Here is a 21,018-nt window from a genome sequence, read left to right as displayed (position 1 = left end):
GAGAAAGAGAGAGAGAGAGAGAGAGAGAGAGAGAGAGAGAGAGAGAGAGAGAGAGAGAGAGAGAGCGCTTGATGTATTTATGTATTTATATATCATGTTTAGGAAAACTGTTTAAAAGTTTAAAAGCATTTACCAAAAAAAAATCCCAACTATGAAAAGAATCATATCTGAAAAATCAAAGAAAGGTTTGCATGGGAAGTGAATTTAAGATTGCCTTCAATTTAATGGCTTAAATATATGGATTTTGCAATAACTAGCTGTCATCTTAGTCACAGGATCATAGTCAGAAGAGACTCAGTGTTCTTGCAGGCCAAATCATACTGGAAAACCATGTCTTTATTGTAAGATATCCAGCAGGTGGTCATCCATATTCTCTCTGAAGTTTACTAAGGAAAAATAACCTGCCACTTCTCAAGATAATCCATTCTACTTCTGCACAATTCACATTGTTTTCTATCTCACCCACCCCCAGACTCTTTACACCTCTTGTTCTTGGCAGGGGAGTCAAATCGACACGTCCACTGCTTCTGGAATAGGTATGTTATGTAACTGTTCTATGGATCAACACATCGCCTCTGTGACTGTCCCTATAAAAACTTACTTGTTTTCTCGCTCAAGTAGATCATAAACTCTTTCAGGCTAGGAACTTGGAGTTTGTATTTGTATCATCATCCTGACACACAGGCTCTTAATAAATGCTTTTTATTTTATTTTATCTATTTATCCATTATTTATTTATTTTTATTCATCACATCATTCAGAGGTTTTGTTCTTAATTTTTGTTTTTTTCTGTCAAGTCTAAACTTGCCTTTTTGCAACTTCTATTGATAATTCTTGGTTCTGCTCTTTGATACAAAATAAACACTGTTCAAATATTGGAATGCTGCTATCTATTCACTACTCAAGTCCTTCTCTCTCCAATGTAGATATCACTAGTTCTTTTCAAGTCACCCTTGTTTAGCTTGAACTCCAGGTCCTCAAACATCGTGGTGACCCTTTTCTGCTCTGTCCATCTCACCAAAATGTGGATCTAAGAATTGAATATAATCCTTTAGATGTCATCCTAATAGAATTTATGGTATTGTCCTGTCCCTATGCCTAGGTACACTGTACAGCAGGATTCATTTCTAAGATGTTTCTAAGATCCTAGACCTGGACCTGAAGGAAACCTTAGAGCTCACTTGATCCAGTCTTCTCATTATAAAAGGATGAAGAAACAGAGATCCAAAGTTGCCCAAAGTCTCACAGCTTGTAATTTCAAGAGTCAAGATTTGAACTCATCTTCCCTGTGGCTGCAAGTGCCTTCCACTGTCCCCATTCTTATGCCCCATCCAGAAGAAATACTGAGCAACAAAAATCTTCAAAAGATAGATCTCTCCGAATTGCATGAAAGATGGACCTTGAAAGTAGCAGCAGCAGAAAAGATACAGTTCCCTACTTGTAGAAGATGCAGGGTAGTAACACTGCCAATATTTTTAATAAACATATTATTTAATAAAAATATTTTTAATAAACCCAGTCTCCCGTTCCCTGCCTCTGTGGGAGAGCCAGACCAGCAGGCAGCAACCATGGGGAAATGGTCTTTCATCATCCAACCTCCTGAGGTCTCCCCCTTCCCTGCTCAGTCCTAGCCTTATGGATGATTTGTGTTTTTATGCTTTGCTCCAATCAATAACGAGCTTGTGAGGGTAATAATCTCTATGCCTTTGAAAGGTGTGATTTTTGAGCAAGGAGCTATCCTGAATCCATCTCTGTCTCCTGAGCTTCCTCCAAGCATTTCCTCTAATGCCCTCCTTCCCTTCCAGAGAGCACAGGGTTCAGATAAAACACGTGGGCAGAAGTGCCCCCAGATCTGGGCAGAAAAATCATGCTTCCTACTGTCATAAATGGAAGCTAATATAACAATAGGGTTCCTTTTTTTGTTTTAATGTTGCTTTTGAGAACTCGAATGCCAGTGCCAGAGGCAGAAAGAGCTCCGACTCCTGGATTTCATATTATTACAAGGAGCTGGTTTGCTTCCATTCTAGCCTTCTTTAGTGAAAAAGGCCTGACAAACTGTGCTGCAGCTCGAGCAGCATCTCCTGGGTGATGGTGTGGAAAAGACAGAGGGATTTTTTAGTCAATTGAAGGAATTAGGCTTTAATGCTTCCTACTAAAAGCCTCCATGCCCCAGCTCCCTAACTGCTTAGTAGCCACTGAATCTTGGAAGAAGAGAGGACCACTAAGGCTGAAACCTGGACCACCAAATGGAGCAGAATTCCAGAGATGCGTCTGATGCTTCATTTGCAGCCCTGGGGTTGGAAAGGCAGCTCCTGGCTGTTGGTGCTCGGCCGGCTTCTAAGCTGGGCCAGAGACCAGTGGTTTCTTTATGCTAATTCACCAAATGTGTCCTTTCTCGAGTTATAGAACAGGCTATAGGATCACTTCCGTCTATCAGAAAGTTGTCTTAAGGCACTACTGTGTGCCAGAGAATAGGTTGGATGCTGGGGATGCAGCAGAGACAAGATCTGGGTCCAATGTCTCTGGGACCATCTTCAGCCCATTTTCCACTGTGAAGTGTTTCCCCTCACAGGCTGGGATAGTTTGGGAAAAGTCCTCATGAGGATTTGAACCTTGTGATGCAGAGATGGAAAAAAAATCAGTTTACCATGACTTGGGAGCTGCAGAGACCTGCAGGCAGGCGTCTGGTCCTTGTCCTCGGGTAAAGCAAGCAGTCTGGCAACAAGAGAGGCAGAGATGGGCTGCACCAGCAAGCGTGTGAGGTCAGGTCGGTTTTCTCTGAAGCTTCCAACTGTATTAAAAAGGAAAGAGAAGATGCTCAAGGAAAGGAAAAACACCAACATTTCCATAAAGGTCCTGCAAATTATTTTAGGGTGAAGAAGTATAGATTAACTGTGATGCAATACTCTCTTCTCAAAGAATTCTACTAAAAAGAGGGAGCCAGCAGCTACACATCTCTAACAAAAGCCTTGTAGGATACCACCGACATGTTAGAGTTTGGAAGGGTTGAGGGAGAAGGTGTGATTGCAAAAGGATTTAGTGTGCTGGGAAATATAAGCAGAAATCAGGATTCTTTATGTTATAGAGACAAAAGAAGGCCAAAAATAGGTTTATTGGAACAAGGAGCCAAAAAACTTGGGAAGATTCTCCATCTATCCTGAGTTCAAATGGAAGATCGATATCTCTCTCTCTCTCTCTCTCTCTCTCTCTCTCTCTCTCTCCCTCCCTCCCTCTCCTTCTCTCTGTCTCTCCTTCTCTCTCTTTTCTCTCTGTCTCTCCTCTCTTTCTCTCTCCATCTCTCTTTCTCCCTCTCCTTCTCTCTCTCTTTCCCTCTTCTTCTCTCTGTTTCTCTCTCTTTTTTCTCTCTTCTCTTTCTCCCTCTCCTCTCTGTCTCTCCTCTCTCTCTTTTCTCTCTCTGTCTCTCCTTCTCCCTCTCCTTCTTTCTCTCTTTCCCTCTCTTTTTTTCTGTCTCTGTCTCTCTTTCTCCCTCTCCTTCTCTCTCTCTTTCCCTCTTCTTCTCTCTGTTTCTCTCTCTTTTTTCTCTCTTCTCTTTCTCCCTCTCCTTCTCTCTGTCTCTCCTCTCTCTCTTTTCTCTCTCTGTCTCTCCTTCTCCCTCTCCTTCTCTCTCTCTTTCTCCCTCTCCTCCTCTCTCCTTCTCTGTCTCTCTTTCTCTCTCACACACATGTACATACATTTATGTATGTACAAATCTTTATGTACAAATGGATGTACATATGTGTTTATGTTTGCATGTGTGTATATCTATGTCCCCTCCTCCCCTCTCCCTCTCTGCCCCTACATATACAATATGTCTGAATATGTTTTGTGTGTATTCAGAAATATAACACTGCTTTTTCCTGAACAGGCCTATATTTTCTCAGGCCTTTTAATGAGGGAAAACATTACTACAATTTTTGAGCAATTTTATTTCACAGGGATCCAAGAGGTGAGGTACTTCATATTACTATGATCTAGGCATCAGACAGGCCATATACAAATGAGAAATTAAGTGATAGAAGTGTTTTCGTAATTTATCACCTGAAAACTACAAGGCTGGAGAAAATGCTAAGTGTCTAGGTTTTAAAGTTTACAAAGAAATAAGCCCTCTAAGTATCACTACTCAGAAAAAAGTAATTCCCACTATTTCTCTTGAGGTGGGGTGAGGATCATCTTGACTATAAGCTTTAATAGGCCAGTACTTTGTAGGGAAATAAAAACAAGCCATATTTCAATTCAATTCAATAAGTAATTGTTGATTAAATATGAACTATTTCAATGTTGTAACAGAATAGCACATTACACTTTAATTAAATTTAATAAACATTTAAAACACACTACGTGTCAGACAATGGAAATACAGAAGCTAAAAATAATGACTGATTCCAAGAAGCTTGCATTCTATTTTTTAATAGCTTTTTCTTTGCAGCAACTCTAGGAGGAAGGCAGTACAATCATCATTATGCTGTTATCTCTGATGAAGAAATTAGGACTGAGAGAATTTAGGTGATACAAACCTCTTCCACTTAATACCTATATAACCTTCAGGCAAGTGATTCAACTCACATAGGATGCAGCTTCCTTGTCTGTCAAATGAAGGTATTAGATTAGATGATGTCTGAGGTCTCATTCTAGTTCCAAGTGTATAATCCCATCAACCTGGAGTTTTACCCAAATTCAGTTAACTGTTATGCATGAGAACCAAGGTTCAAATTCAGCTTTTTCCTTCTTCTACATGGGAAAAGGGGTCCCTTTGTCTTCTTACAGTCTTTTTTTTTTTAAAACCCTTAACTTCTGTGTAAGGGTGGGCAATGGGGGTCAAGTGACTTGCCCAGGGTCACACAGCTGGGAAGTATCTGAGGCCAGATTTGAACCTAGGACCTCCCGTCTCTAGGCCTAACTCTCAATCCACTGAGCTACCCAGCTGCCCCTCTTCTTACAGTCTTAAGGTAATATTCTTTTCGCTCTTAAGGTAATATCAACATTTTAGACTTCCGACAACTAGATTCTGTGTCCCGTGTGTTAACCAAAAATGAGAGTATTAACAATAGGAGAACGAAATACCAATGATTTGACAAACAAAAAGTGATCAACTCTATATGCATATCCAAAATCTTCTATAGTGGGTCTTGATGGCTCATTCCATAATCCTCATTGCCCAGAAGGCTCAGACGGATGATCATTCGAGTTCAGGAGTTCTGAGCTGAAATGGAGTAAAACTAATCAGATATTTACCCTAATCCAGATCTAATATGGTGTGCTTATGGGAAGAGGGGACCATAAGGCTGCCTAAGGAGGGAACAAGAGGTCTAAATCAGAAATAGAGCAGCTCAAAGCAGACATGCCAATCAACAATGGGTCAAGCCTGTGAATGACCACTGAGTTTCCAGTCTAGGTGAGGTAGAAAGAATCAGCCTCAGAAAGTAGCAGCTGATATAGGTGCTAAGTAAATATTTGTTGACTACTATAATTTGTAGTTTTATTAATATTGACACTTCTGGCCCAAATTTTCAGGCCTGAAATTTTTGCCAAGATAATGAATCACAGGAATTTTCCCTCTTATAAAATGATGCTGAAGGATATCAGTTGAAAAAGATCTAGGATATACTTGTCCTATTTTTCTTTTACTCAGATCCTTAATCTCATTTGTGTGAAAATTATCTCCAAAAAGCTGATCCTATCCATGACTGTCCATCCTTTGCATATCTACACATTTCTTCCATAAGTTGGCCATGGGATGTCTACCCAGCATGCTAATGGTTTGGGGGTAATTTTTCTCTATGACTAAAGATATAGTGGAATACAGAGGCAGACCAGTGGCTATCCCTCACATATAATGCTCATTCATCAGCAGCACCTCTCTAGTCCTGTTAACAGTTTTCAAAGTGTTACTAATATTCATTTTGCTTTAAAATACATATTTTGAACTAGATCAAATATAAACTTCAATAAATAAAAATGATCTTTTAGATCTATTTCTCTGTTGATAAAAGACCATTAAATGTACTCCCTTGATACTCTAGGATGCCCTGCTAATGATGTGAAATAATAAATTTTCAAAAGTTAAATATGGTGATCCTTACACTCTAATTGTACATACCCACAGCTTTGACTTTCCTCTGCATTACTAATAGACTAGCATTAGTTTTGAAATATCTGAAGTGAGTGGCTCATTAATTTTTCACCTTAAGCTTAATGGAAATTTGACAAACAGTTCACTGCTGAGAACAGACACTAAAAGCAGGACTTTACAGAACACTAAGATTAAATTATGGTAAAAAGTAAGGGGAAAAGCACATTTTATTAAATAAGATTAGCTCAGGGAAGAATTCCATTGCCCTCCATTATATTAGGCTTGTATATAAAATCTTAACATATTTCCACTTTTTTAATTCACTTAAAATTTAAAGTACCTCAATGAACTACCAACTACTACTTTGTCTAATGTGAAAAAATAAAACAAAGACATAGATTAAATGATTTTCTTTTGTGCAATTCAGAAAACCATAGAGTTTAGATAGCAATGATAATTTTCAAAAAGCTTTGCTGATATCAATAATTTTTTAGAAAAGTAACATACAGCAGTATTCAATCTCCTAATTTACCTATCCCACTTTAGCTTGATAAGGTAATGTTCACTGTAATTCCATTGCCCTCCATTAAAGGAAGCTTGTGTATAAAATCTTAACATATTTCCACTTTTTAAAAATTCACTTATATTTTAAAGTACCTCTACTAACTACCACTTTGTCTAATGTGAAAAAAACAAAGACATAGATTAAAAGATTTTCTTTTGTGAAATTCAGAAAATTTTCAGAAAAAATAGATAGCAATGATTTTTAAAAAAAGCTTTGCTGATATCAATAATTTTTTTTAGAAAAGTAACATTATAGAAGTATTCAGTCTCCTAATTTACCTATCCCACTTTAACTTGATAAGCAATGTTCACTGTTTTAAAGTGAATTTCATAACAATTAGAATTAGGCAAAGAGTAAAATGATATTTCAATTCTCAATATGGTGGGTGAATGACAAGAGTCTTCCCCAAAAGGATACTCAGGTATTGGGTGTGCTGTAGAGGGGATTCCTGAATAGGGATATTTAGGAATGCCTGTAAAGGAATATTTAGCCTTTTAACTCTCACTTCTTGAGATTCTGCGTCTGTAACCCTCAAGCACTCCAGGAATTTTTCAGTGACTTCTGCGTGAATTTATGCCCAGAATATGGTTTGCAGTGAGTTACAAAAAGTGAACCTTGGCCAATGGAAAGACTGGGAACACCAGATCGAGTGAAAGGAAACCTGGACCTAATGGAGTGATCAGTGGTGGACGGGTAGAAGGCTGAAGACTGAAATCAGATTAGTAGTCATAGCTTGCCCAGGGTCACACTTCTTTTAAGTGTCTGAGGCTGGGTTTGAACTCTGGTCTTCCAGACTCCAGACCCAGGACCCACACTTTTCTCTTCCCCATCCAGCTGCCTCTAGAAGGATCAGAAACTCAACTGTTCTGAGTAGCAGACATATCTCTAACAACAAGAAAAGCAACCATGGTGTATAACAGAGAGAGTCCACAGAATCTCAATTCAAGTCCCACCTCTCAAACATACTGACTCTTAGGAAAATAGGTAAATCATTTAACCTGTCAATGCCTCAAAGAACTCTCTAAAATGCAGGGAAATTGCCATCCTGTATTAGTAGAATGCATTTCTACTCTGGGCGTTCTTTCAGTGATAAGCTCCCAAGTTCATACTAACACAATATCAAGAAACATTATAAGGTTTACTAAATGCTTTATGTAAGTTATTTCATTTAATCTTAAGAGATAGAGCTTTGACTGTAATAAGGATGTGATAAATATTTGCTAACTTTAATGAAAGCCACCTGGCGGTTGCAGTGTGGTAAACCAGCAAAAAAAAATGGGGGTGCATATTTTGATGTTCAAGGGGTAGCAGTTGGGTAGAAATTTTGGGAGCATACGAGATGATCTCAACCTTAATGTGCCTAGAGGCTGAAAGATTAAATTATATTCAAGGTGGTTTTCATTTTAAATATATTTCATATTTTCTAATGCTATAAAAATCATACTCGATATGAGGAAAAAATGTATTGGTTGAAGGAACACCCACAGCAGTGCCTTAGATCTGAAGTCAAAGGTCAGGGGTTCAGGTTTTGGGTCTGATCCTGAGTGGTACCTTCATGCCTTTAGGAAAGAAACAAAATCTCCAGGACTCAGTTTTCTCAGCTGTGAAATGAGAGGCTAGAGGGTATCAAAAGCCCCTTTTACCTCTAAATCTATGATTCTGTGGCACTTACTACATCACCTTAGGGACTTAGTAACATCTTGTTAATTGATTGATTGAAGGTGTTGGCCCCACACAGACATTGCCTGAGGATATTCTGCCCCTCTCCATCTCAGTTATCTTTCTTTGTTAGTTTGCTCTTGAAATCAAGTAATTATAATTATTGTAAAATAAATTCCACAGGCCAATATCATGATCCTGGTTCAATCTAAACTTTAGTCAAGACTATTCAAAGAGAGGGCAGGTAGGAGGGTTCGTGAATTGAGAGCCAAGTCCAGAGACAGGAGGTTTGGGGTTTGAATCTTGCCTCATATATTGCCTGGCTGTGTGACCCTAGGCAAGTCATTTAACTCCCATTGCCTAGCCTTTACCACTCTCTTCTGCCTTGGAACCAATACACAATATTAATTATAAGATGAAAAGGGATGGGTTTTTATTTATTTTTTAAAGACTATTCAAAGACATAGCAAAAATCTTCAAAATACCCTCAACTTTTTCGGAGGCAATTTTTAATAAATTAGATTATCAATCTGGAACTCAAGTCTCAGAGATGGGGGAAAGTAATTTCTTTCCCGTTCAAGTTATAGCATTTCATTTTATGGTTAATTCTAGATCTCGTAAGCAAGCAGGTCCTGTCTTAGTGAAATTCACTTGATCCTAATGCCCACTTAATCTACTGTAAAAACTGTCAGTCCCGTTTCCTTCTGAAGTTAGTGGAATAGAAAGTAGCATATTGACTGTGTTAGGCAAAACCCACACTGACATATTCTGATGTTGCCACAATTTACAGACCCCCTGCTGAGGACAAGTTAATTAAACATAGAAATACATTGGAACCACAGAGCAAAAGTATCTAGTCAGTTCTCCTTTTTCATTTAGCTTATTATGGCCACTGGCAATCAACTCTGGCATGAAAAGGGGGGAAATGATATTAACATTTCTTACAGGCAAAAAGACATGCTTACTGTTTAGACATAGGAAGTTTGGAAAGAAGAAGTTGAGCATTTACCTGGATAATTTTTTTAGATGTATATTACGAGAAATTTTTTTCTCATCTGAAGAAGGAAGATTCAGAATTGATTTTGAACAAATCTAGGGATTAGTTACTAAATACTCTGCCTCTTTTTGTTTTAACTTTATGCATGGCATAAAAGCAATAAGATAGAGATAAATAGCTAGATGACTAGCTAGCTAGATAAAAGGATGGATGGAGAGACAGATGGAAAGACAGACAGACAAATGATAAATAGATTAGATAGGTAGAGACAGACAGATAAATTAGATAAGTGGATGGATGGATAGATGGATAGATAGATGGATGGATAGATAGATAGATGGATAGATAAATAGATAGATAGATAGATAGATAGATAGATAGATAGATAGATAGATAGACAGACAGACAGATAGACGGACGGATGGATGGACAGATGGATGGATGGACAGATAGATAGATAGACAGACAGATAGATAGATAGATAGATAGATAGATAGATAGATAGATAGATGGATGGATGGATGGATAGATGGATAGATGATGGATAGATGGATGGATGGATAGAAAGAAAGAAAGAAAGAAAGAAAGAAAGAAAGAAAGAAAGAAAGAAAGAAAGAAAGAAAGAAAGAAAGAAAGAAAGAAAGAAAGAAAGATATATAGATAGATAGATAGATAGATAGATAGATAGATAGATAGATAGATAGATGGACAGATGGACAGATGGATGGACGGATGAATAGATAGATAGATAGATAGATAGATAGATAGATAGATAGATAGATAGATAGATAGATAGATGGATGGATGGATAGATGGACAGATGGACAGATGGATGGACAGACAAATGGAATGCTTTATTGATTGATTTTGGGTAGAATATTTAATACACACTTACAGTATATGTCCCAGGAACTATGCTAAGTATTCAGGATATAAATGTAAGCAGTATTTAAGATTGTCCCTGTCCTCAAGGAGTTCCTATTCTACTAGAGGAAGATAGTGCATAAAGGATGGAAACAGCATAACTTAGACCTGGAGAGTGATTTGGAGATGTATTTCTGGATAACATAAGGTAAAAAGTAACCACTGAAAACACTGGTAGTTCCAGAGATCAAAACAAGGGCTGGCTAGATTTGGCATATTCACAGAGGGAGTCTCTTCCTACACAAATTTAGGATAAGTGTAAATGAGTCCAAAATATCTAAAGGAGTATCCAATGTGAATCAAGAAGCATCTAAGGTGCCTAAAATCTTAATATATCCCAAGCCTATGTGTGCATGTGTGTATGTGGGCGTGCTAGGTACTGGAGATACAAAGACAAAAATAAAATTAAACATGCATCCCTGCCCTCAAGGCATTCACATGTACCTACAGAGGCATATATCCGATAGAGGCACCGCCATGCTGAGGGGTTGGAAGTGGGAAAGAATAAGGCATTTCCTCCTTTAGTCCTGTCTGTCCCAAGAACATGCCATCTTGGGTTTTTGTCCTGGTGGAGTCTTTTGTCTGGGCATAAACTGGATTTAGGTGAGGCAGCAACACACAAAATCATCAGCCTCCCCCCCACCCCTCTCTTTCTCTCTCTCTCTCTCTCTGCCTCTCTGTCTGTCTGTCTGTCTCTCTCTCTCTGGCATTGTTGTCCACTGGCAAGGCCAACGTTGGCAGCAATGATGGCGGCTCAGGATGCAGTGGAACGCCATGTCAAGCCAAATTCTGAGCACTCCACAGCACCTGCTTACACCACTCAATGACCATCGGAACAAACTGTCCTTCTCTCCTCGTTCCATCCTGGGAAGTCTTCACCCTCCTGTCTCACGGATGGGTTTGAGGCTTAAACCTGGCTTAGCCCTGCTCGTGTGAGAGCTTCCTGGAGCCAAAGGTGAGCGGAGGATGGACCCTGAAGGAGAAGAGCATCCCTGAAAAGGGCTTGGCAAGTCCTCACCCTTCGGGTGCTGGTCCTCCTTGAACATCCCGTACACCCCAGGACACAGGAAGCACCATGAAACAGTATTTTATGATTATGACGTTGTTTAAAAGCTTGTTAAATATCACAGGTTAGATTCAACCCAGCTTCTCTTTATTCCAAGGCAGAGATCTTTCCAATCTGCTTCTGAGAACCACGAAACAATAATTCTTTTTATTGTCACCAAAAAATGTTAACAATCATTTGTGCCTTACTGAGTGTAATCACCATCCAAGCTATCAGGAACGATGAGTGATCACAAAGAAAACAATTATTTGAAACGTAATGTATGATTATTAACTGTATTCAACTAAACAATCATTATCACAACTTTAAACTTTTTTTGCCTCCTCCCGTTTTAACAAAAACATTAACATGAATGCTTCAGTATAATTAAATTATTTTGTAACTGTCAACCAAATGGATTTTTTATCAAATATAGGCTACGTTGAGATATTTTTAAATGTATTATGTCCATTTCCTTATATCCATGAGTTCTTCTGAAGCAGATTTGTTTATATCCAGTCACCTCTTCACAAGTCTGTATTCAGATTCAGCAAATGCTATTTTTAGTCCATTTCAAAGGGATATTGGAATGCCTTTTGTTGATTCAGTAAATATTAGCCATGAGCATTTCCACTTCCTTTGTATCTATCACTATTTTACTGGGACGAGTCCCTTCCCTGAAACATCCTAATAACGTGAAAATTTTGAAACCACAAACTATATCATAAGACGACTAAGCTGTGGGCTAGACACAAACACAACTCTTTTACATTTTATTTCTTTGAAAGCATTCTCAGCCTGAAAAATTGGGATGATTGGCCACCTGCGAGCTAAATGTAATACAGTTATGAGCAATTCAAATTCCTTCACATGTTTTTTATTGATAAGAGTCTCATTCTAAATTTGAAGGCGATGAGTGTTGGAAATGATTTGTAAAGTTTCTTGTTTTGGAAAATGAGTGTTGTACGTTTTTTTATTTAATAAGAAAAATGAACTTGGTGGATTCATCATTTCTGATGTAGAACTATGCAGCCATTAATTTAATTTAAAATTTATTTATACATAAATGTATGTTAAACAAAATTAAAACATGATTAGCATTCCTAGCAATCTGGTATTTCCCAGGTAACAGGAAGGTTTCTTGCTTAACTGAACTGAATTTATGCCTTACTTTACCCCCAGAAAGGCATTGTTCTCTAGGCATGATGTGAATACCAACATAGTCCTGGGGGCCCTCTGAATGGGACAGTACTGTTAAAAATCAGACATAATTTGCAAAACATTTAATATACTTCAAAGGTTAAACACTACCCATCTATAGTTGCCCAGCTACTTAAAGACTAGATGGTGTAGCAAATGGAGGGCTAAATAGGAAGAAAAGAAGTCTATTCTGTCCTCACAATGAACAAACTTTGTATTAACCTATGGCAAATCACTGTATGTGTCTGGACTTCAGTTTTCTTAGGTGTAAATGATAAAATATGGTTTAAATGATGCATTTAATCCTGGAGACCTCCATAGTCCTTTGGTGAATATACTTTTGAGATTGCCTCCAACATACATTTGGAAAAAATATTCTATTATGGCTAATAATGGTAATCTAAAAGAGACTGAAAATGGACCCCGATCCTAACTTAGATGAAAATTTTTCACAAATTTAAAGTCAGAGTATTACAAGATCTCCAAGGCCATTTAATCTAGCACTTAAGAATTCCCAACATTCACCCCAAATAGATGCTAAGCCAGCCTCTTTCTCTATGCTGTGGAGATGGTCCTCTTGCCTTTTCTGGAAGGTCTACCAAGAGGCATGTTAGAAAGAGCCCTGCTTTGGGAGTGAATTAGAATCATATTATGACTCTTTTCAGTGTGACTTCAAGTCCTTTAGCTTCCCTTGCCTTTAATTCCTTCATCTGTAAAATGGAATAATAATATTTACTATGCCTAATGCACAAAGTTATGGTGAGAGAAGTATATTATAAATCTAAAATCAATACCAAAATGTCCATTCTTCTTATGGCTATTATTATTATGTAAAAGGCAAATAATTTTTAATGAGTACAAAGTAGGATAGGGAAATAGACACAGAGCAAATGCACTGTTTTGTTCATATTTTCTAAAAATGCCTGTTTTAATACTACTTTCCTTTTTAATCAACATATAAATAATTAAAATCTTAGGGTTTATTGGGAAAGCTATTCCATATTTAGCTGTTGTTTATTAGCACTCTCGATAACATGCTAGGTTTATAATACCAATTAAAAATATAAAACAATAAGAAACTACCTACTTCAAAGGCTTCTATTCATATTCCATATGCTTGTAGTGAGGCAAGCCTTATAGAAATCTTAAGGGCCCATAAAAAGTTGGACCACTGTTATTATTGCTTAATTTTCCATAAAGATAGTTGAGTCTAAAATTGTGAGCATACAAGTATTTGATTCTTTTAAATTCAAGTACTGAGAACCAATTAGATTATTTATATTTTTAATTCATTTGCTCAATTCAGCAATAATTCAGTATCTTCCCCTAGGTAAATTTTAATTAAAAAAAATGAAGCCTGTCCTACATACTAATAAGGTACTAATATACTTTGCAGTGTCTTATATTTAATCATAGCTTGTTTTTTGGTTTCTTTTCCCCCAGGGATCACAAAGCCTACAGTAAAAGCCAGAAAGAAGTGTAGCCCATGCCTAATGGAGATTCTTCTCTGAAATATTCTCAATAATGAGTAGTTCTGCCTCTTCCAGAAGACCTTCAAGGAAGGAGAGTTCACCACCTACCAGGGCAGTCTTTTTGACTTGGGGAAAGCTCTCATTGCAAGGAAGTATTTATTGACATTAAAACCATATAGATCAGCTGTGTGACCCTGGGTAAGTCACTTGACACCCATTGCCTACCCTTACCACTCTTCTGTCTTGGAGCTAATACACAGTATTGACTCTAAGAGGAAGGTAAGGGTTATAAAAACAAAACAAAACATATAGAACCTTTTCAAACTTTCACTCGTTTCTCTTGTACTCTACAGCCATGCAGTCTTCCAGACAGCAGTCTTTCCCAGAAATAACTATTTGTATTTAGGTCAAAATATCCCTATATCCTTCAACTAAAACTCATAGGGCATATTCTCCACTATTTTAGTCTCTGGTCACCCTAGTCGTGAAACTCTGTGTCTTGCATGTTTTTTCTTCTTTCTTGTCACTGTCCCAGGAAAGATTGTGTATATCTACCGGTCTGTGATACATTTGTCACCAAAGTAACTAAGTACCCCATTCTACCATCCCTGTATTGTGTGGTCTGCAATTTAAAGAATATACTCTTTTTTTTGAGGACAGGAACTGTTTTTCCTTTTTTGTAGTAATATCTCCAAGATTTGGCATATAATTAGCACTTAATAGATATATTTTCCCCTCTTTATTCATTGATTCAATCTTAAAAAAAAAAAATCACAGCATTCCAGTGGCTTTCTCCTTCATTCTGGATAAAAGGTTTCTCTGAATGTAGCCAGGAACATTTTTTTTAAAGTCTACCATTTATGTAGTGATTAAAGGTTTACAAAGCTCTTTATAAATGTCTCATTTATCCTTATAAAAGCCCTGAGAGATTAATGCCATTATTATATTTAATGAACAAATGAGAAAACTGAGGCAGAGGTTAAGGGACTTTTCCAGAGTCACAGAACTTATTAGTGGTTGAGACCAGATTTAAATTCAGGCATTTCTAGGTATGGCTGGCTATATATGCTTAGTGCTAATGGAAGATGTCCACAGATTTGCATCAGCACCAATATATAAATAATGCATACATTGTGTGTGTATATATATATATACACATATTTGTACATATAGACACATGTAACCACAAAAAATATATTCCCATTATCCCCATGTTATAAGTACTATATCTGTCTAAACATATATTTACACATATATATCATCACAAAAATGGATTGTTTGTACAAATGAAACAAACAAAAAATTAGAACCATTAAAATATATCTATACCTATATATATTCTGTGCTGTCCAGAAAATCAACCTAGTGTAAGTGGATGTGACCAAATTCTGGTCATTCTAATTCTCTGTGGCTCATTAAGGTAGAACATATTTCATTGGGACACAGGAGTATATTAAATTAAACTGACATAATATGTCCAATCTTGTTCAAATCTACCATGGTAGCAGAGATGGAGATTTCAATATCTCCGTTATTAATTTTACCAAAATATATATATTCAATGACTTCAAAACAAAAACAATTCTATTAGAATATATATGTATGTATCCTGATTTGTGTTTGGAATATATGTTTCATATATACATACATATATGTTATATATATATATATAGCACACATAATATATATTTATACATATAATCCTAATTGATCGATTTATATATTGGAATATATGTGTATATATATATACACACATATATGTTATATATATAGCACACATAATATATATTTATACATATAATCCTAATTGATTTATATATTGGAATATATGTTTTATATATATACACACATATATGTTATATATATAGCACACATAATATATACTTATGCATATAATCCTAATTGATTGATTTCTATATTGGAATATATGTTTTATATATATATATACACACATATATGTTATATATATAGCACACATAATATATACTTATGCATATAATCCTAATTGATTGATTTATATAGAGGGAATAATATATCTTTTTGAAGATAAGACATCCTGAAAAGATCTTTTAAAGGATCAGAACATATGTAGTGATCACAGAATAATGAAATTCACCAAGAAAATACCATAATCATTATAATTTGACTATAATGTTTAAGGAAAATATGAAAGATTTCCATGTCTCTTAGAAGACATAAACTTGATGATGCCCATCACAATGATGCAAATCATAACAAAATACCCTCTCCTCCTATGTATCTTGTCCACGACCCCTTTCAATCTTTTTATGTGGACTTCACTAAAAATGCAATCAGTCTTCTCATATTCTTGATGTTTCATGGATAAGAGTAGAGCTCATGGGCTGCTCCTTGGTTATCACTGGCTCTTACCGTATCACTAGCCATCCTCCTTTTCTGGTTAGACATCTCTTTGATGATATCCTTTAAACTTCTCTGACATAATTATTGGATAAAAATACGTTGGAGCCTATTTTCAAACACCACGTTTCTCTCCAGACCCATTATCCAATTGTGTAGAGACCTTTTCTACTTGAAGTCAGCTTTTGAATTTTCTTGAGAATTTCTACCATGTCAAAATAAAATTTACCAATTAAAAATACAAGGAAATATGGCATGAGTGTCACCACAAAGATACAAATAAGCAACTATAAGAATTCAGAGGACACAATGTTCACTTCTGTCTAAAACATTCCTGGTCAAGGATGACCCCTGAACTAAACTTGGTAGAATGAATAAGATTTCAAGAAGTAGAGAAGAAGTTATTTCATGTGGAGGGAATATGTGCTAGCAGATCATAAAATAGAGAGACAATGTCATAAATAATGAAAGGAGAGTGGTCTATGTGGTTATATGCTATGGCAAATATGAGGAATGTTTAGAGATAAGGAAAAGAGAGCTATGAGAAATGCTTCCAGGTCTTTAGATTTTATTCACTAGGTAGTCACAAAGGTGATTGAGAGGGGAAGACCACAGTTGTTCCTGAGGATGATTTATCTGGTCAAAATGGTCAGGAAAGGTGACAAGTGAAAGAAAATAGGCAGGGAGTATTAGCAGCAATTTAAGCCAGAGGGCAGTAGAGCTCTCAACTATGGCGACAGTAGAAATGAAAAAGAAGCAAAGGATGTGAGAGCCATTTCCAATGAAGAACCCAGAAGGCTGGAACAACTGACTGGATGTGGGATGGAGGGCAAAGAAGTCACAGGTAGCTCAAGTTTTGTAGGTGAGGGGATATACCATTAGTCAAATTGAGGAAGTCAAAAGAAAGAACTGGTTTGGGGAGTAAAGTGATAACTAGTCAAATGGAACTTTTCACAAAAATCAATAAATAACTACAGTCTTCTTTTATCCAACAAGATTTTGCTTTAGTGATTTAGGATTTTTCTTTTTTTTTTTTTTTTGCAAAGCACACTTCAAAAAGAGGTAAAAACCATTTATATAACACATTCACTTTCATAAAATGCTTTCACACATAAAGTCTGTGCTTTTAAAAGGCTTGGCCAGGACTCACAAATTACAGTTAACCCTATATGATATTTTGACCACTTTGCAAACCAGGGATACAATAGTAGCTGAGATGAGACTTCCCAGATCTGTACAACAAGACCAAAGGCTGCCAAATGCCCAGCTCATAGTGAGGTTTTAGGATTAATGAGAGTGCTTCCAAAGTTCTGAGCTCCCCAGAAGACTGGGGACAATATAAATGAGCCACATTATTCCACTGACAAATACTTTCCCTGTAATGTTCTACAGGACTTGGCAGGGTGAGGGTGGGGGGAAATCTCTTTTCTTCTCTTCCTCTCTATCAAAAGCAGACCATCCTGTGGCTATTTCCTTTCATTTCAAAGACATTTCCATGAAAAACAAATCTCTGCTTTCTGCCTGCCACTGGAGTATACAGAGATGCCTCTCCACACTGGGCATATAACAGGACATTCTCCCTCCTACACTTCTGTATTATCTCCTGTAGAAAGTGTACCAAAAAGAGTGACATGCTCTCAGGTCGCCGAGATGGAAGAACAAAGCGCATGAAGGCAGGCTTGTTAATTTTAGCATGCTGTTATGTTAAAGTCAAAGTCATTCTTCAGTAGGAGGGAAGATGATTTCAATGACTCTCTGTGTGTAGTCACACTTCATTTGAACTCTCCAAAAACTTAGTTCCAAATGATTTTGAAACCCAGTGGAAATAGCAATGATATGACAGCACTAAAATAATTCATGGTCTAGGCATCTGATGCAAGTTTATTTACAAATTCATACTATAAAATTGAATTCTCCTTCCATTTTATTTGATCCAAGGGCATTTGTTCTCTTGATATCTCTAGGTTTAAAGGAGTCACGAGAAAAACAACAAAGACATAAATATGTATATAGATATGCGTATGTAAAGATATAGGTATATATGGAGATAGATAGAAGGAGAGATAAAGAAAGATGTGTGTACGTATAAATACACACACAAAGAGATGGTATAGTGGATAAAGTCTTGGATTTGGAAACAGGGAGTTCTGAGTTCATCTCTCATCAGATACTTATTAGCTGGGAAAATTTCTTAGCTAAGCTTTTTCAATTGTAAAATGAGAGAGTCATACTCATGATTTCTAATTTTCCTTTCCTATAAGATATTACAAGAAGTCACAGAGATCTCTTTGTTTGCCTTCTTAATTTAAAAGATAAAGAAACAAACATGGAGTTCTATTTTTACTCGTCCAAGGCCAAATAACTAGTTAAATGATGGCATAAGGACTAGAATCTAGTTCTCCTAAATCTAAGGCCAGTATTCTCTCTGCGCCATTTCCTGACTTAATTCAATATATATTTAGTAAATATCTACCATGTGTCAGGCATTATGCTAGTTAGTAGAGATGCCAAGACAAAGGAAAACACTGCCTACCATCAAGAAGGATATGTTCTGTGGGGAGACACAGCACACACACTTATATTTTGCATAAATAAATTTAAAATATGAAGTTGCCTCTTTAATGTTCATTTATCACATAGTACTGGTTCCAAAATGAAAAGCTCTAGGCAAAGTAGAGAGTCAGATTTCTTCATACATTCAACGAATCTGCCAGCTCATCAATATCCAGTTGGCTTGTGAATGGTACCCGGTGACATCGTAAGGAGCCTTCTAGAGGGAAGTCAACCTCCTCTTCCCTAGAGATGCTGCTAATCCTAATGATGCTGATATCACTCAACTCCTGCTTCCTGCTCGGCCCTCAGTATCTGACATGCCTCACCTCAGCCTTCCCAGTGCCCTTTGGCATCTTCTGAAAGCAGAATCTTCTAAGTGATTGAATAAGGGTATAGTTGGGAATATGAAGCATAGGGTTAGGTTAGGGTAAAAACAGGAACCAGGAGGTCTGGTGTCCTTGCATGCATACATAGTAACCTCACTTATTTATTAGCTTCTAAATTCTTCATAATCCAGCTTTAAGATAATCAAGAGAGATGAACTGATGTTCTCACCTTTGCCCACCCATCTTTTAGTGAAAAGCCAAAAGGAAAAAGGAGAAGTAAGGAGGAGAAGAAAATGAAAATTCATTTGCATAAGTCCACAACTTTTTTCTAGATAAAAGAAAGCTGTCAGTATGAAGAGAATATCCTTTGCATGCTTCTTTCTGGTTATGCATGAAGACAAATAGGAATATATTTGCTCCAGAATCAATGTGTATTGCAATTTGATTTGCTCCTGTTATTTTTTAAAGACAGAAATAATAAAGAAAGCATTATTTTCCCATGGTTCACAAAACTGAAAGCCCAAAGATCCATGTTTTGGACTCTTTTTAATAGCCAGAAGTGCTCAAAAAATTTCCAGAGTTGTGGGGAATGAGCAAAATATTTTACATTAATGACATCCACAAAGCTATTTTAAAATACTCATTCATATGTTTTCATCTTCTTAATAGGCCAGTTACTAAGGTAAGCTTATTAGCCTAAATACAACATCTGTGGGGTAGAAAATAAAATAACACCTCTCAAAACATATTTTGTTCATTCTCAGAACAAGAGAATAAAAATTTAGGTCTGTGATTCTCTATTATTAAACATTTCAGCAGCAGCAGCAACGATGAATGTTACTAGATAAATGCAATGGAAAATAAAAGAAGATCTATTTTGTGAAACTACTGTATCAATTTGGTTAAACAGATGTTGCTAAAATGAATGATTTACAAAGTAAAGTCCAAAGATTGTTTCTGTTTTTCACAAAACCTTTTTTCTAGCAGTCAGTAGCCTGGCTGCCTTACAATTCATATGAGGTGAAAAAGTACAGGAGTGAAGGTCAGAGGTACTGATACCTGGATGAATTCCAATGATCCTCTCCCTAGCTCAAGGAAAACTTAAACATTAGCAGGCTGGATACCTTGGGTTTCTGATCATGTGTATATCCGGAATGCTAGGAGCTGCTTCTCTGGCTAAGTCATGAAGGACTTGGAGAAGATCTATGAGGTCTCTTCCCTTTGAGCTGTGGGGTATCACAGCAAGAACACTAGCCTTTTTTTCCTTTATGGATCAGTTTTCTTCTTTGGAAAATGAACAGGTTAGATTAGATGGCATTCTAGGCCCAGACAATTGAAGGATTCTCAGTTCAATTCAAGAAGTATTACTCAATAACCCAAAAGGCCATTTCTTTAACATCATTTTCTCTGAGCTATGACTTAGAATTATGAAACAGCACAATTACAAAAGAATAAAAAATTACAAGTATCCCCAAGGACAATGGAAAGAGGCATGAGAAGTGTCACTAAGCAGCATTGTGATAATAAGGATGAATTCTCTATGAAATGGAAAGTATGAGACAGCAGGAACAAGGTGGACCAAAATCTGAATGTCATGCCCATCTATAGGATGAGAAGATATGGACACTCTGAGTTCTGTGTTGCTGAAGTAAGCAAGCAAATGAAATCATAGATCCCTCCAAATATCCGAGTAAGTTGAGGCCACCAATGATCTATTAAAAATAACCCAAAGAGACATACCCTTAAAGAACATCAAGTGAATCTGATGTGAGATCTAATGAGCAAATCATACCTGCAGATGTTCTGAGGTATAGGAATAGGTGGCTAC

General features: G+C 36.8%; 1 protein-coding gene across 1 annotated transcript in view; it reads right to left on the bottom strand.

The window, feature by feature from the left end:
- NAALADL2 (N-acetylated alpha-linked acidic dipeptidase like 2) overlaps positions 1-21,018 on the bottom strand; it is a 412,400-nt gene that overhangs the window by 343,005 nt on the left and 48,377 nt on the right. The window contains exon 2 of the mRNA XM_044669560.1: positions 2,648-2,791. Within this exon, the coding sequence (XP_044525495.1) occupies positions 2,648-2,791 (144 nt within the window). The remainder of the gene's footprint in view (positions 1-2,647; positions 2,792-21,018) is intronic.

Source organism: Gracilinanus agilis, chromosome 3 (assembly GCF_016433145.1).
Source record: "Gracilinanus agilis isolate LMUSP501 chromosome 3, AgileGrace, whole genome shotgun sequence".
Taxonomy (NCBI): domain Eukaryota; kingdom Metazoa; phylum Chordata; class Mammalia; order Didelphimorphia; family Didelphidae; genus Gracilinanus; species Gracilinanus agilis.
Note: the sequence above shows the minus strand (reverse complement) of the source record. Positions and strands in the feature narration are given on the sequence as shown.